This window comes from Drosophila subobscura, chromosome A (assembly GCF_008121235.1).
Source record: "Drosophila subobscura isolate 14011-0131.10 chromosome A, UCBerk_Dsub_1.0, whole genome shotgun sequence".
Taxonomy (NCBI): Eukaryota; Metazoa; Arthropoda; class Insecta; order Diptera; family Drosophilidae; genus Drosophila; species Drosophila subobscura.
In genome coordinates this window covers 9,653,827-9,671,201 of record NC_048530.1, presented here as the reverse complement: position 1 = coordinate 9,671,201, position 17,375 = coordinate 9,653,827, and the positions used below count along the sequence as shown (strand labels likewise).

Sequence of the window (17,375 nt, the reverse complement as noted above, 5' to 3'; positions counted from 1 at the left end):
CAATTGGTTTTCCCACCTCTCTCTGCTGCTCTTCTGCTATTTTTATTTGTTGAAAATAAATGCTTTAGATTTACCTTTTCCTCACCAACAAATAAAAAACAAAAAAACACTGCTGCAATGTCTCCTGAATCGCCACTGAACTCGTATTTCTATAGAATCTTTTTGTACTCCCCCCCTCGTGTATGCATCTCTTATATTTGTTGTCCAGCCTCACCTCTGTGTGGGGCTTTTTGTTTTTACTGATGTAGCGATTACTCTGTGTTGTTTGCTGGCTTGTGTTTTTAAGAGGGGGGTTACACCGGGCTTCACACTGGTTACTGGCTTACTGGTTAATTAGGTTGCTAAGCTATTAGGTGGAGAATCGGAAACTCATGTAAGTAGTTCTCTTGAAACGTACGATTGTTGGGGAAGAGAGGGGGATTCTTGTGTGGGTTGGGGACATATTTATGGGATTCTTGTTGTTGGATGATTATATTTGTATATGTGTGTGTACTGTGTGTGAGTGCAGGGGGTACAGTGCATTCCATAGTCATCATATATCATGATTCCCCATGGCTATGACTGCATGCCTGGCTCCACTCGTATCTGCATCTGTGTGTAGTTTCTGTGTGTGTGTGTGTGTGTGTGTGAATTGTGAGTGGTGGTGGTGGTGGGGGAATCTAAACTTATCGGTGTACCGTTATTGTGTGGCTAGCACAAAAATACCTATCAAGTGTTATTTTCTTTTGTTTATCAGTTGTTGATTTTTTTGGGATCTTTTTGGTTTCGTTTGTTATTAAAAAAAAAACAAAAAAAATAAATTACATTGAGTTGGAGAGGGGAGCCAAGCCTCGGCCCTTTGCTGTCGCTGTTGGCAGCATGGCCTCCACCCCCCTCCCACTCCCACCTGCCCCTAAGTAAAATACATATAATATGTAATCCTTCAACATCAGCATCTCCACTAACATCATCATCAGCACTATCGGATGAGCGTGTTCCATTTCATTTTCATTTTCATTTTCAGTTTCATCTTCATAAAGATCTTAAATAAATATAAAGCACAAAGTGTTTGACTTTCCAGTTTGAATTCTAGTTGATAATTACTACACAAACATATACATATGTATGTATGCTTAAAGGCATTTACATATTCTATACATATGTACGTATGTAGTATATAAATATATGTATGAATGTTTGTATGTATGTATATAATATATTCTATTAATCGTTTCAAGATGCTTGTGTCTATGGGTATGCGCGTGTGTGTGTGTAAATACGTTATATAAATAAGTATATATGTATGTGTATATTTATGTATCGACTATGCTTCGTCGTCTTCCATCTTCCATGTTAATCTTCAGCGATGATTCAACCATCCATCGGACATCCGATCTGGCTATCAGATGCCGATGGATGCACTTGCAATCATTTATATAACTTGTTGTATTTTCTTTTTGGTATGTATCTGTCGGTGCTCTCCTCCACGCCCTGTGACCTGTGACCTGTGACATGCCCGTGTGACCAGCCTGTGTAAGACAACAGGCCACAACTTAGGCATAAAATTCCGTTTTTCCTTGCGTCTTATAGGCCTCCTCCTCGATTTTGTACATATCCATAAGCTATGAAGCGGCAGCGTCACAAACAAAAATTCAAAGGATATTTCCACACAAAAAATATAAGCAAGATATAAAGAGAAGAAGCATGTGTATGCATGTTCGTGTGCGTGTGTGTGTGTGGATAAAGAGAGATAAGGAAAGAGAGAGAGAGAGAGAAAGAGAATTTGGTTAACTTTTGCTTTCGGTTATTTTCAATATTAGGGCGACACAGCAAACGATAAATGATAATGCTTAGCAGGGCGTGGCAGATCGGGGGGCGCTTCACACAAACAGATAGAGAGACACAGAGAGAGAGAGAGAGAGAGACACACACAGAGAGATATATAGAGATAGAGAGAGAGAGAGAGAGAGAGAGAGAGAAAGATAGGGAGTTCGATAACGAAGCTGGCAGATGTGGGTATACAGGATTCAGGTGGGAACAGTACATCAAAGGACACTTTCTATAAGCTCTTTAACAGGAGGACTTTGGCAGGATGGAAATTATCTGTATGCATGAAGTATAAAGTGACACACACAGAGTGAAGGACGCGGAGTGACACAAAAAACACACACGGAAAAGCATATAAAAAGCACAGAGGGTAGGGGAAAAGCAAATCCAACAAAATGTTTGAACAAAATATTATCGAAATTCTATCGAAAAATAATGAGTCACCCAACGGATCTCCGTGTGGATCGTGGGCAGATCGGACGGTGTGGAGTGCAATGCCAATCCATCATGGCAGCGTTGCCGGATTAGACAGAGGTACAGTCGGAAGTGGTTCCGTTCCCCTAGGCTCCATTCTATTATTATTTAAATCAAATGCCTGATGAATACAGACGGAAAAATAGGCACTCTAATTTGCGTTTATGATTCTTGGAATACTTTATATTTAGATGGAACGAAAAATCACGCAAGTTCACACCTACATCTACCATAGATCCCAGTGGGATGTCAGAGGAATACGTGGTATGCTAGGCACCCGCATATTTCCTCAATGCATCATCGAAAGTTCGGCAACGCGGGAGCCAACACTCCGACTGATTTCCACTTAACAATCTTCTCAATAAAAAATCGAAACAAAAACAGAGTATGACACAAGGGGGTGGCGGTGGAGGGGGGACAGGCAATCGATGAATTACAATAGATAGATATATATATATATGTATATACGACTACTATATATGTATATACGAGTATAGGAAATAGTTTGTATAGATAATTACATCTTAGCAGTTAGTTTGAAAGTTTAGCAGCTACTACGACTGGTTACTGATCGATTATTGATACAGATTCAGATACAAGTTGGGTTGGGTTGTGGGTTTTGCGGTTCGATTCGATTCGATTCGAGTCGATTCAATTTAATATTTGATTCGGTTAGGTGTGGTTGTGGTTCATTGGTTATCGTTATCGTTATTCATTATCGGAAGATGCATCCCCAGGGCCGCTACTCCGATACTCCCATACTCTCTCACAGCACTGCACTGCACTCATCTCATCTGATCTGATCTCATCAATACGGATACGGTTATGATTACGGTTACGGTTACGGTTACGGATACGGATACGAATAGGGATGCATTTCTTTTTCTGTTCGTTTCTGTTTCGGTTTCGACTTGCTTTTAGTTGTTCTATTTCAGGTTATTTTTGATCTTTTATCGTTTATGTTTTTGCTTATATCGTTTATCGTTTATCGTTTATGGTTGATCGCTCTCTAGCTGTTCATGGTATGGTAGGTATAGTTGTCTAAAGTACAGTCTCAATACTGGTTATAGTGTCGGTTTCAGGCCGTGTTTCGTTCAGTACCTTTTGCACATCGGTACTAAATTCCTCGACCTGTTTCGAGTGCGCCAGCTTCAACTTCTCCATGGCGCGTCCCTGCTTAACGCCGATTTGCTGCAGAAGAGAACGACAATGGCATGAGTCACAGACTTGATTCTATAACAAGTTTTGTGGATTTCATTTACTTACCTTCTTCTCCTCCATGAAGCGCTTGACATTATTCTGACGCTTCTCGCGCAGACGACGATCCTTCTCGTTCTTGGTCTTGAGTGTCTTGTCGTTCTGTACCTCCTTGGCGGTATCCGCCGAAGTCTTTGCCTGCTTGGCATTCAGTTCCTTCAGATCCCTTCAGAGGCGACACGAAAAAGAAAAACAAGTTGCAGTAATCCAAGGAGAAATTAAAGAGGGAAAGATGGAGAATTGGTGCGCGGCATACCTGGCATGACGATCCTCCAGCTGCTTGATCTGGGCCGCCTGTACGGTCAGCATGAGGGCCTTCATGGCGTCCTGCGAGTCCTGGACATGCTGGCGCAGCATATCCCACTCCTCCTTGCGGTGGCGGGCAATCATGTCGGTCCACTGCTTGGTCTGGTCGTTGATGGCGTTCTTGATGTTCGCATCGTTGCGAATGTCGTCTTTGCTCTTGCCCTTGATCAGCTTGTCGATGGCCGCGTTCTGGGTCTTCTGGACGGAGGTGCGCTCCTTGGCGTGCTTCTTGCGCAGCGTGTCCAGTTCCTTGATCTGCTTCTTGCCCACCTTCTGGAAACCCTTCTCCTGGCGCAGCGACTCAAGCGTGACCGGCTCAAAGACCAGCGGCGGCTCCTTCTTCTCCTCCTCCTTGGCCTTGCCGGCATCCCGGGCGGCCCCGCCGCTCTGCTCCTCGATGCCCAGGGCCTTCATCTGCTCGTTCTGCTGCTTGGCAGCGCCGGCAAAGCCGCGCGGATCCGACAGCATGGCCATGAAGTCCTCAAAGCCATCAGGTACGTAAATCTTCAATTCGATGTTCACAAACAGCATCGGCAGCGACATCGGGAAGTTGGCCTCTGTGCGCAGCGACACGTGGCGATATCCCGGCTGGAGTCCGTCCAGCGGCAGGATCCGCTGACCGATCATCTTGCCACTTTCCTCATAGACGCCGAACCGCAACACGGCCAGATCCGGCAGCACCACCTTGCGGAACACGAACGGGTCCTCGTTGTAAACTGGATTCAAGCCGTTGTTGGGCACCAGACGGGTGCGGAACTCCTTCTTCACGGTGTCCGAGGGCAGACCAAACATGTCAACCTCCACGTAGGTGCCCACCTTCTTGTCCGACAAGAACTGTCCGGCAATCACCTTCACCGAGCACATGGCCGCGATCACGCCGTCCACGGGTGCGTCTGCGAACGGATCGAAGTCCTTGTCCGCACGCCGCATAAAGTCCGGCTTCAGCAGGTATCCACATCCGCCATTGTACTCGAACTTGCCCTGATTCAGCTGCATGGGCAGATCGGAGGTTTGGAAATTTAGCGACACCATCTGGCAGCCGGCATTCCAGAACACCTGCGGCATGTAGTTCGAAGAGTCCGCCCGGGTGCCCTTCGGATAGATGCGCGACATCTGGCGCTTGTTGTAATTGACAAAATCAATGGAGCTCTGCTTCAGATAATTCATGCCCGCCGATTCCGCAAACGAGGACATGTTGTGGGCAATGTTCTTCTCTGTGGGTGGCAAAGAAACGCATATACAAGAAAATCGGTTAAAGACTCATTTTGAAACATAATGGAAGTGCGTTGACAACTCGAACTTGATCGTCCTTGTCCATGATCATTACTACTGGTATCAAAATGACTACTGGTATCTATCAGACCACATATACTAATCTCATCGAAGTTTTTTTAAACTTAATCGATCAAAATCGAAGAAATTTCTACTACAAAATTGTGTTTCCCATCGAACTTCGAGGATCTAGCATAGATGAACAAAGTAGCATTTGAATACCCCTGAAATCGAAGTGACCTAACAAATAATCGATACATATCGATTATTTATCGATTTAAAACAGTCATTCCTATCGAACTATATCACTGTGCTTATAAACTTAATGGATAAAATGTCAATACGATTTCGATAAAGCTTCGATAAAATATCGATAACATTTCGCTTACCGATTGCCTTATCGAAGCCCTGGAACTTAATGGGCTGCGCATAATTGACCATCGATGAGAGCCAGGGATGTACATTGGTGGTGGAGCCACTGTAGTTGGCCGCCGCTGCCTCAGCCTCGGCACCGCCACCACCCTCGGCAGCACCATCGGCAGCAGCTGCCGCCTCGGGTGCTGGTGCGGGTGCGGCCGCAGCCTCTGGGGGCTTCCCGGCACTGGCGTCCTCCTCGGGATCATCATCGGTCTTCAGTTCGCCCTTCAGCCACAGCTCCAGCTCGACCTTCTCCACGTCGGGCTTCATACGCTTGTTTTTGATGAGTATCTTCTTCTTCAGCTTGCACGGCGGCGGCAGGGGCAGGCCCGGATCCAGCTGGATGATGAAGGAATGCCAATATCCATGAGTGGAGGCTGGAGTGAGGGGGCTGTGGAGGTGCACTTACCGGATGATCTGCGAGGGGTTCCTTCAGCAGCAGCTCCCCGAAGAAGTCATCACAGTATTTGGCCAGCTTGTATTGCTGGGCCCGATTGCAATGATTCTCAAAGGACAGAATCACCGGATACTCGGACGAGACAAAGGCGCAATCCGCAATGGCCTGGATGCAGTCCTGCAAAAGCCAACACGTTCAGAAATTGCACACACATTTGGTGGGTTGAAGCTTGAAGCTTACCTTGAAGAGAATTTCCGTGCAGTAGGCATGACCGTGGGTGACAATCGGCTCCTCGTCCTCCCCCTTGCCGTTCCAGCAGTCGAGCTCCACGCACCGACAGCCGGCGAGCAGCGTTTGGCGGTACATCTCCACGGAGCTCTTGCCGCCGATCTGTCGGCCGGACAAGTAGGTGTTATGCGAGCTATTGATGTAGTAGTGGGCCAGTGGCTGGTCCATTTCCATGTAGAAGTCCAGTCGATCCAGGAACACGGGTGCATTCTCATCGGACATCAGATAGCGCTTGAAACCGTCCAGCGAAAGTTGAGCTGCAAATGAGCAGAGAATATTACAATAGCAGCACGCGAAATAAGTGCAAGGACACTTGCCGTTCTTCTTTTTCTCTTCGTCCAGCTCATAGTCGTTGATGATCTCCGTGCAGCGCTTCTCTTCGTAGAGCGGAAAGAGGATCTCGTTCATGCGCGGATCCCGCTGCTTCTCGTTCATGAACTGTATAAACTGCTCCATGCTGATAAAGTCCTGTTTACCTTTGGTACTACAATAGTGGGGGAGGGAGCGGAGGATTAGCCAAGTGATTATCCCCGAGTGTGTTCGGCGACACCTACATGGACGTGAAGAGCTCCTCGATGTCGTTGCGTGGACAGACCTTGTGGTAGAGGGCATAAAACTTGTCGAAAGTGAACTGATCCATGGTCATGGTGGCATTCTTGTCATCCGGCAGACCCGCATCCTTGATGCACGTGTAGACCAGCTTCTCGGTTTTGCCCGAGGCGAATGTTTTTGCCAGCGTCTTGACCGGTATCTTGCCGCTCTTCTCCACGCAATAACTCAAACGCATCCAACTAAGATTTGGATAACAGATGTAAGTATATCCCAGAGTATCTTTAGACTAATTAAGACTCTAAATAACAGAAAAACCAACACTAGAAAGCAACAGCAACTGGATGGATAAATACTTATTTGGGTGCATATTTGTGTACATACCTTTAATGACTCTGACTTAAATTTACAGCAAAGATATTAATTGAAATTGAGTTGGCAAAAAGACTTTGTAAGCTGATGCTGAGACTGGGACTGGGACTGAGGCTGACCTAATCCACTTTTAATACACCGATGGCAGTAAAATTAACATTTAATTTGTAATTTAGTTAAACGCTGACACGACCCCGTATCCAATATCCAATTTTCCAATATCATATTGATTGGCAGATGATTAACGACGTGCCGGCCATCGGGCCTGCAGTTGCCTGCCCCAAAAACGAGGCACAACCTCATAACTAATTGAAATCGAATCGACTTGAATTTGAATCAATTTGCATGGATAACCGCAACCGGAACGGAGCAACAGAACGGAGAGGATACGTGAGAGACCGCCTGCTCGCCTGCTCTCTGTGTCCATGTCAATGTCCATATCCGTTCAAGCGATTGCATGTCGAACTCTCGCTCGGGTGGTGGGTGGTGCGGGTCTACCGCCTTTTAGGCCGTTTAGGTGCGGGTCAAGTAATTGCGACGGCACCGGCACCGGCACCGGCTCCATGCCCCATGCCACCCAACGCTGCATGAATGACGCATGAATAATGCAATCAGAAACAAATTGCAAAGTAGGACAACTAATTTACAATGGCAACATGCAACGGTCGTGTTACCTACATGCCACTGCCACTGCCACTGGAACAGGTGTTGGGCTACCACGTCCGTGTGGTTAACACGGTTGTTCGATTGCAACACACATCCCAGCCACCCCACACTATCCTGCCACCCTTTTGCATTGCTTTACAGAACAGCAGCTGAAGCTGAAGCTGAAGCTTAAACTGAAGCTGAAGCAGTGCCGTGCCACTGGCAATGCATATTCAATGAACCACATCTCAAAGCTGCCAGATCCCAGATCCCAGCTCCCAGTTTCCCGAAGAGTTTCCTTTCCTCATTTTCCTCCGGCCATTGACCACTGACTAAAACTGAAACTGAACTGAACTGAACTGAAACTGAATGCAGCGGCATACAAAGTACCAACTGGCACGAGTATTGTAGATATATATAGAGCAGAGCTCCAGACTAGTGAAAACTTTGAGCGGTTTAACCCAATTTTGGAGATGTTGCCAGCGCATTCCCACCCATCATTTCCACAGCAATTTATTCAACGAAAATGCCCCAACAGCAACATTGAAACAAGCCAAGCCGAAAGATGGACCCACAACCAAAGCCAGACGCAGTCGCAGTCGCAGACCCCGAACCAGAACCAGCCCGAGACGAAGCAAGCATAAATATCCACGGAAATTGACTTTTTTCCTGGCAGGGTATATCAGGCAGCCACAACAGCAGCAACAAATAAACAATACATGGAACTACACAATATTCCATTATGATAAGATAGAAAATTATCAACCAAGTAACCGGCAGCTGGATGATCCCATTTATTTATACTACAATTTATTCCCATCTACACTTTCTATTCCTCCTCGTTTATCTTCCTATTCCTCGTTTTTAAAGTTATTTTGTTGAATGTTTCACTATTTTTTGTACACACCTCCTGAGCTAGGCAGCTCCGTCATAGTCCTAGCTAGGTGTCACCATAGCCGTTGCTCCCTGCTTCCGTTTTATTCGCTTCGATGGGAATGGGAACAGCAGCCACTGGGCCCCCATCTACACCTCCCAAGCCCTGGCCTGTCCTATCCTATCCTATCCTGTCCCCCAACCATTTCCCCAGCCCATTTCTCTCTGTGTTTTGTGGAGCAGCTAACGAAAATGGCAGGAAATGCAAATTAAATGAATTTATTTTGGGTTGAAAACAGAAACAGAAACAGAGCCACCGACAACGACTGCGAATGGGTTTAGGTTTGAGTTTCTGTTTGACTTTTTCCATGGATCAAATTGCAGCGAGGTATTTCCCGGAATCGCATAATGACCAATCAGGAATATTAATGCTGCCGGAATGAGAATATTTGAGTGGAAAGTGTAGCCATCGATGGAGAATTGGATATGCGCGGATTGTTGTCAGTTTTCATTTTAAAGTTTGCCATCTACCAAGAGAGAAAAAGGTCCATGTTCATTCGACAAGAAGGTTCCTACTGTACTTACCCAGGACGCAGGATAACCAGAGAATGGTGTTTGATGGACTAGCATCTGTATGGAGGTGTCTCCAAAGCAAACATAAATAGTCAGACGAGCAACGAGCAACGTCCAGGCTGGTCTTATGGTTACGCATCTTACTTTTATACAGGCTTTGGTGAGTCACTTAGCTAGTACACAGGAGGGTATCATAGATTCAAGCGTGTTTCGTACTTACTGCTTCATCAGGTTGGTGCGCGGACAGACATTTGTGGCGCGATTGTTATGCGTTATGATACGCAAATTCGTTTGCCAACTCTGTCTCAAGAGACACACAAACATGAAGTGATAATAGAGAGCAAGAGCGTGACGAGAAAGAGTAATAATAGATAGTAAAGAACAAACGCAACAGCAACATGCAACATGCAACAGATGGAGATAGAAAAAGAGTCAATATAGAGAGTAAGTAAAGAAGTGGGTGGTAGATGAATGCAATTGTGAGAACTCGTAATCGAGTGACGGTGAAAGAAAAGAAAGGGAGGAAGACCCATCATGCAGACACCGCTCTAGGTCGGGTCGAGTCACACGCAGAGTTACAGCACAGAACAAAGAACCCATAACCAGCAGGGAATGGAAGGAAGTGGACTTACTGTTTTCGCAAACACATCATGGGACAGATATTATTCGCTTTGACATTATGGGTGATTTTTCGGATGCCATCTAGCCAGATCTAAAAGAGTAGAAAGGATTGATTGTCGGTGATGGTGATGGACACAAATGTGATATGATATTCAGATATTCAGATGAAGGGAGAGAGATGCAGGAGAAGTACTGTCAGTTCAGTCGTCCCCTGGCCGGCCACTCACTCACTTGGCACTTACCTTGGCTGTTGCCGCGTCGGGGCAGATAACATGATGATATGTTATATTGATATAGTCCGTGTTCGAGCATATAGTGAGAGATCGCTTGTCCAGCTCCGGTATATTGGTGCCATTCTTTTTGGTCACTTTATCCAGTATCTTGGGATCCTGCAAGCAAAAAATCAACAAAAAACGAACATAAATAAGAGATTAATTTGCTCAAGCTGTTCTGCCCTGACTGCAATCTGGGCACAAAAAAAGGGAAACAGCAGCAGCAACAACATTAATCTCGTGGGTCGCATCATTAATCAAGGCGTGGGCATCAAAGGGCATTTATCAACATTCAGTGCAGCGCTCGAATGCGCATCGGAAGCCAAAAGCAACAACAAAAAACAGACGTCAGACGTCATATTTATATATTTGACCTTGCCCTTCATTTCGGATTTCGGAACTCAATTTTGGAATCGAATTATATTTGCCGCAGTGCCACCAATTATTTTGCCACCCTCCAATTTATTTTTTTGTTTTTTCTCGGTATCAAGTAAACAACATTTCCTATTTATAGAAAAAGAGAGAGGAAGGGCGATACTCGTACTCTTAATTGCATTAACTTCACTGCGCCCACGGTTTCTTTGATCCGTAAATATGGTATCCGTGGTAAGGCTGGTAACACGTACACCACTCGACAATAATACCCCAAATCAGTGTGAAGGCGGGGAGCACTTTTCGGATTAATTGTTCCATAAATAAACTACATATACAGGAAAGTAATGCGATTATTGTGGCTTCTCTGCTTCCTGCTTTGAGTTCTCACTCTCTCTCCTGCCTCTCCTACTCTCCTTCTGTGGAATGCTTAACATTGAAACATTTATCCTTAGAGTTTGATAAAACATTCTTGTTTATGATGGGGTTTCAGTCGTTGCCTTTCTGTCTTTTTCTGTTGGTTATCTGTCGCTGTCCATGTCCATGTCGCTGTCTGTCGCTGTACGTGGAGATTCTTGGCCAATTCTAGCATCCTTCCTGGACGCCTTGGGGCTCCAAACCACCCACTTGAATGATTCAGTTCTTGTAGGAAATTGAATTATGCAAGGATCCCCCTGCTCGCCTCCCCGCATTATGGACAGGACACACACTCAAAGGCTCAATCAGTTCGAGTGCAATTTGTGTGCAAAAAAAAAAGAGAGAGGGGTTACACAGAGAGTGACAGAGAGAGTGGGTGTGGGACAGGGTTTGAGCAACTGTAGCATACTTTCCAGTGCTAAATAAGTCGGCTGCTCCTTCGTCTCCGTCTCACCCCTCCCTAAACCGAAATAAAGTGAAAGCAAATGTTATAAAAGTTTTTTTTGCTCCATTCGGTCTTTCTTCCATTCTTTCATTCTACAGTGTGTGCGTGTGTTGGTGTGTGTGTGTTTTTTGCCACTTGCTTTGCTTTCAATTTCCATTGTTGTTGCTGATTCTGCTGCTGCTGACGTACTTTTTCCGCAGAGCAGATGAGCGCCAGATGGAGCAGGGGGGTGGGTGACAGCAGGCGGAGAGTGAAGCTGCTGGCAGAGTGGGGATGGCAGATATTGAAGTGCGAGTGTGGGGAGTGGATCGAAAGGAGGGGGAGGGGAGACGGAGACGGAGATGGAGGAAGAGGCGGATACGGAGACGAAGGCAGATGCAGAAGCGGAGGCGTTAGCTAAAACGGTAACAGAAACGAAGGCGGAGGCAGAGGCGGTGGCTTTGACGCTTCAAGCTGGGACTTCTTGCATTATTGAAAAGCTCAAACAGGAGGCGGGGACCAACAAAAGAGAGGAAGAGTGAGAGAGCGTGTGTGTGGGAGTCCGAAGAGGCTAACAAAATTGCATTCAAGGTATATGGAAAAAAAAGGTAAGTCAGAACAGAAGATAACTTTGCGGCTATCCTATTTTGGATGCTAATCATCCATGCATTCACCTGGGATATCAAAGCTAAGTCACACTGGGAGAGAGAGCGCAAGAGAGAGAATGGGAGATTGGATGGGGCCACCTCGCACCTCTTTCATTTTAATGTACCTTGAATGCAACGTAGCTCGAAATGATTTCGTTTTCAATATTTCGTTGTTCCCCAACCACCCCCGTCCTACCCATAAATCGCATCTCTTCTGCCCCTCCTCCTCCTACGCCTCCACCGCATTTCACTTCTCACCTTTCCCTCTGCATCCTCACCTTGCGTGTTTCACTCGTTTTTCAGTTATCACCTCTTGCCCCCTTCACTCTTCACACTGCGCTGCTAGTTCTCACCTCAACTCAACGCAGCTCACCTCTCCTCACCTCTTCGTTCCTTTTTTGTCTTCCAGTGCCCGTCTGTGGCTTACTCTTTCCCTCTCCCACTCCCACTCCCCCTCTCTCTCTTCACATTCTCTCTGTGTGGCAGCGACACGAGGCTGCTTTTAATGGTCCATTGTGCGACTGCCACTTAGGAGGCTTTGACTCGTGTATCGGTCTTGCACTCAAAACTCTAACTTCCCCCTACATCCACTTGCTATTTCTACCCCTCCGTCTCTATCTCCTTCTCTTTCCTACTTACTCCCACACTTTCCCTTCTTTCCGTGTGTTTGTGTGTGTGTGTGAGTGTGTCTGTGTGTGTGGCTCACTGATTTAATATTGATGACCAAACATTTCAAGTGATGGCAGAGCACTAAACACACACACACACACACAGAGAGAGAGAGAAAGAGAGAGAGAGAGAGAGACCCCGCCACCTCCCACACCTCCTTGCCCCTTTGAGCCACACTTCTCCTGCTGTTGCTGCTGCTCCTCGGCCTTCCCCTCCTTCTCCTTTTTCTGCTCACATGGCACCATCCTTTGGAAAGTTTTTGCATCTCCTCCGACTTCCGTTTTTTCTTTTGGCCATCATCTCATTTGTGGTCAACATTTATGGCACGCAGCAACATGCTGACATCCTTTTGGTACTGTTCCACCCGGCACTCCTGCACACAGCTATAGCTACACCCACACATACACACGTGCCCACGTACATATATTAATAAATGTATCTTTGATCATTACACCCATTTCTTGCCAGTTTTGCTCATTTTAGCTGCTGCTGCCACTGCTGTACGAGTGGCGAGTGTTGCACTTTAGAAAAGCTTTCTTCAATCCACAACTAAACTAAATACATTTGTAATTCATTAAGTATTTCATAAATATAATGCAAATAATGCATACATATCAATCATCGCTTAGCTTCCGCTTGAATATCAGACAAATAAACCATCATGAATTAGAATATTATGGTTCCGGCTGGAAGTTTTTGTCACAGTGGGAAACCTTCCTTTTCATGGTCTTATGGGTATTTTTCTTGTGCATTTCTCTGGGTTACTTTTTTTGTGGATTTTTACACTTTAAAATTTGTTATTTAGGTATTTTAACGGCTTATTAAACGCCACAATTCGATCAAACTGAAAGTGACTAATCAGCTTTTCCGATATGTACCTTTACCTAGCGATAATCTGCCACCCGGCCTCAACATTCGACCAAACTTGTTTTTGTGCTGGAAATTATACATTGTATGAGGAACAGTTTTATGAATTTAAAAACAAATCGCATTCAACTTCAGCGGAAAAAGTTTGTCATCAAAGTAATGAAGCAATTTATGTAGAAAACTTCATGAATGTTCATGAATGGAAATGTACACACTCGGACGAGTGCATTAACGTGAATTATGAAAACAGAACAGAGAAGCACTCGCCCATCCATTAAGCTGCTTTGGCAGATTACATTTTCTGTTGAATTGTGGGATAATATTTTGTTATCGCCAAAAGTTTAATTTTTATTCCAAAGAAAACTGTCAATGAAGTCTGGCTGGTTGGATGCTGTTGCAGCAGGATTTCTGGCTCGACTCTCTCCCTTTCATCCGTCACATATTTTCCCGCTGCCGCAGAATTCTGAGAGCTGAATTGAAAGGGTAATTCGAATGCCAATTTGCTCTCGAGAGTTTCAGTTGCATTTTCAGTTGGTTTTGAGTTTGTCGGTGAACGTGCATAAAACTTTCTAATGGAATTATCTCCCATCATTCTCTCTAGACACGCAAAAGGCATGTGGAAGGCTTTTCGAATATGTCTAGCTCAAAATTCGGTTCAAGAATGTTTTCCCTGAAAATTAAGGCAAGTTCCTTTACTCGACACGCCTTTTGGGGCAGCACACACACACACACACATCTGTGCATCGAATCAATGGAACACCTGTATCGTTGTCAAAGGTCCGGATGTGTGTCCGGCTGTGTGTTGCACTGTTAACCCAATTGCTGTGGCGTCTCTTCCTGCTGCTGCTGCCCCTCCTCCTGCTCCTCCCATTGCCACTCCTCTCGTATGTCGTGCAGCAAGCAGTCTTGTGGCTTGGCATATTGGCCAGAGGCCAGGGCGTGTCCGTCCTGGATGAATGGATGGATGCACTTTTCCAAGCCTCAGTTTCACTTTCACTTTCACTTTCTCTCCTCCCTGTGTTTGTGTGTGACCCATTAAAATGTGTGTCATCGAGGTGGCATGGGGCATGGTCGCTAGGCGGCAAATCTAAATTAGTTAGCAGCAGCACCTGCCGCAAAGATAAACCCGTATACCCCTGCACCTTGCACTGTGTATAAGTAGATCTATAGGTTATTTTGCCGTTGACTCTCTCTGAGCTCGCTTGGTCGTAAATTTCCTTTAGGATACCCCGATGTTCACAGAGAAATACAAACACAAATACATCACTCGGTGTATCTGTCCCGTTCTGTCTTGTCCGCTCCACTAACAGTTTTGTTGCAATGTGTCATGTCTGGCGAGGAGGGGGGGGGCTGTGGGACGTAATGGTGTGAAGCAACTGGGGCGTGGCCGGTCACCGGGTGACAATAAATCCAAACGCATTGGAAACGAAAATGCCTTCAAGTCGACGATACGACGACAAGGACGACTTTGATCCCAAAATGGCTCCGGCTGCAAAACAATTGAGAGCAAAAGTGACATATTGACACATTAACAGACACACACGGACTGCCACACTGCCACAGACACTCTGCCACATCCACACACGCTCGTTTATGCTTGTATGTATCTATTTTTGAACACATGGATAGTTGTATGGCTTTGTGTGTGGGTTGACAGGAGGAAGGAAGAGGAAACTGCAGCTCAGTCAAAAGTTGTTTGCATAGATTAAGGCTGTGATGAGAATAGAAATTGGAACAAATGAGTGAACAAAACTGGCAGCAGGCACTTTGACAGCAGAGAGAAAGTCCTGCTGCAGGCAAAAGACATATAGACATCATTCCCACCATAGACATTCCTGAATGATTTACCCTCAAAAGAACAATTAGGTTGCTTTTAGTTGTGGATTGATTGCAGAGGAAGGTTTTCAGTTATTTCGATCCGAAATGCAGCTGGTGCAGCCAGAAGTGAGTGGCCAAAAAGGACATGTCACGGGCAATGGTTAACTTTTGGATGGTACGAGTAGTAGCATTCCCTTAATAATTATTCGAATGAAATTCTCCCTGAAGATACTCACCTTGGGTGTGCCGCCCGCACGAATATCGCTCACTTGGCACAGCTCAATGACATCGCCATCCTGCGCAAATGGAGTACAAATGCAATAGATTTAGAGATCAGAAAACAAAACAGACTTATGATTATAGTCTCCTCAACACTTACCCGACCCTCGCTCTTCCAATACAAAAAGAATCCATATTCATCGACCTTGAAGAGGGCATCGCGCTCAAAGTCGTTCTCCTTGGTCTCCTTCTCGTTCTCGAACCAACGATCGAAGACACAGCCAGTGGTCAGCTCCGGCGGCACCGGGATAATCCAATCGAATTCGTACTTCTTGGTCATATTTGCTACTCAGCTTTACAGCTCACAGCGTACAGCTTAAAGCTCCACAGCTTAACAGCTCACAGCTCACAGCTCGCAGCGGGGAAGGAGGGCTCACAGCTTTGCCTTTGCCAAATGTGGGACCCACGCATAAATATCTCTGCGACCTCTTTGCTATAACCTATATCCTATCTATGCTTTGCTGATCTCTCTCTCTCTCTTTTTGTGATTTATCTTCTCGGTGCTTAGTTCTGGAACATGTTCGATATATTTTGAATTCGTATGCTATCGATTGTATCCCGTTTGTTGCGGTTCCTGTGTGTATATCGGTGTCTCCGTTTGGTTTTGCTTTCAGTTTTGTGTGTGTTTTTGGTTTATATACATTTGCGTTTATTGTAGAAGATCACATGGTCTTCACAGCAGCAGTCCATGCCCTCGAAACGAGTGGGAATTGTTTGTTTGGATAATTGAACTAATTCTTAGGGATTTTCCACCTGCAACGTGCAAGGTTTCCACTGCCTTCCGCGTTTCCGTTCACTGGTTATGCAATCCGTTTTAGCTGCAATTAGAAAATGGAGAAAAATACACCCATTAGACAGACATAGGAAACCTGATGGTTAGTCCACAAAAACAATCCAGCTGTGAGGCATGCAGCCACACAAGCAACCCACAAGACAGACAATCGGACAGCGCGACAGACAGACATACTCGTATTGTGGAGGTGGGAGCGTGGTCTTCGATAATTGTTGGTCAGGAAATGGAAACGAAATTCCAGCTCCCACTTCCTGTAGCTTGTCTTTTCCCCCGTGCCACACACACACCAACACACACACACACACAGGTCGAGTGCATTGTCGAACCATTTCCAATTTTGAATCGAATGTGTGTGACCTTCGCTTCGTGGTCGAATGTCTCCACCATTTCTCTCCCATTCTACTGTCTCTACTGTCTCTGTTTTCATTTCTGTGTGTGGCCTGCCATCTCTGGGTCTTGTTTCGGTTTTGTGTCCTTTTGTTTTAGTTGATTTTTTCGGGGAACCCGAGACCCGGAACCCGGTACTTTCGAGACTAGCAATTAAAATGCTTCCAACCATATATTCATAAATCCTCAATTATTAAGGGGAATCGATTGCCTCGTTTCCAGCATGGAGCATTCATCAAAGGGAATGCTGAGTGCTGAATGCATTTTCAATTGGGATTTTCATCGCTTATGGGTGTTGTCTTATTCCACAATCAATTCCCATTGGCATATTCGAGTAGGAGAAACGCTTCGTAGTGGTTTTGAGCTGATTTCGATTCGAAGGATTTTTTGTTTGTGTCGTTTTTGAACAGGATTAACAAATTCTGGCATGTAATGAGATTTTCTATTGGGTTATAAGCCTTGACTGGTTATGTATAAGTTTCTTATTCTTATTCAGAATTGATAGTGTTAAATAAATTTGTTATCGTTTTCGAACCGGTTAAGGACACCCATTCAAGCCACAATTTAAAAGAAAAACTCA

At 45.4% G+C, this 17,375-nt stretch overlaps 1 protein-coding gene across 3 annotated transcripts; it reads right to left on the bottom strand.

Moving 5' to 3' along the window:
- Nucleotides 1-756: 756 nt before the first annotated feature.
- LOC117903297 (1-phosphatidylinositol 4,5-bisphosphate phosphodiesterase) lies at nucleotides 757-16,433 on the bottom strand. 3 transcript variants are annotated; one of them, XM_034815229.1, is made up of 14 exons: nucleotides 15,716-16,433; nucleotides 15,573-15,632; nucleotides 10,093-10,239; nucleotides 9,862-9,941; nucleotides 6,772-7,008; nucleotides 6,535-6,701; nucleotides 6,170-6,474; nucleotides 5,942-6,106; nucleotides 5,505-5,871; nucleotides 3,794-5,057; nucleotides 3,547-3,703; nucleotides 3,382-3,471; nucleotides 1,509-1,601; nucleotides 757-1,477 (listed from the first exon to the last, which is right to left on the bottom strand). In XM_034815229.1, exons 1-13 carry the CDS (start codon nucleotides 15,893-15,895, stop codon nucleotides 1,533-1,535), a joined length of 3,288 nt encoding a protein of 1,095 aa, XP_034671120.1. In that variant the 5' UTR covers nucleotides 15,896-16,433; the 3' UTR covers nucleotides 757-1,477; nucleotides 1,509-1,532. The 3 variants fall into 3 exon arrangements, with proteins under 3 accessions (XP_034671120.1, XP_034671119.1, XP_034671117.1); XM_034815228.1 differs by lacking the exon at nucleotides 9,862-9,941 and adding an exon at nucleotides 9,450-9,529; XM_034815226.1 differs by lacking the exon at nucleotides 9,862-9,941 and adding an exon at nucleotides 9,450-9,529 and having other exon boundaries at nucleotides 6,170-6,701.
- Nucleotides 16,434-17,375: the final 942 nt, after the last annotated feature.

Bases quoted from the DNA above. Each gene is read 5' to 3' on its own strand.
- LOC117903297 (XM_034815226.1), bottom strand. From the start codon at position 15,895: ATGACCAAGAAGTACGAATTCGATTGGATTATCCCGGTGCCGCCGGAG. The intron at 6,702-6,771 runs GTAGGTGTCGCC...CCACTATTGTAG, and splicing joins GAGGAGCTCTTCACGTCCAT to TACCAAAGGTAAACAGGACT. The intron at 5,872-5,941 runs GTAAGTGCACCT...TTCATCATCCAG, and splicing joins AACCCCTCGCAGATCATCCG to CTGGATCCGGGCCTGCCCCT.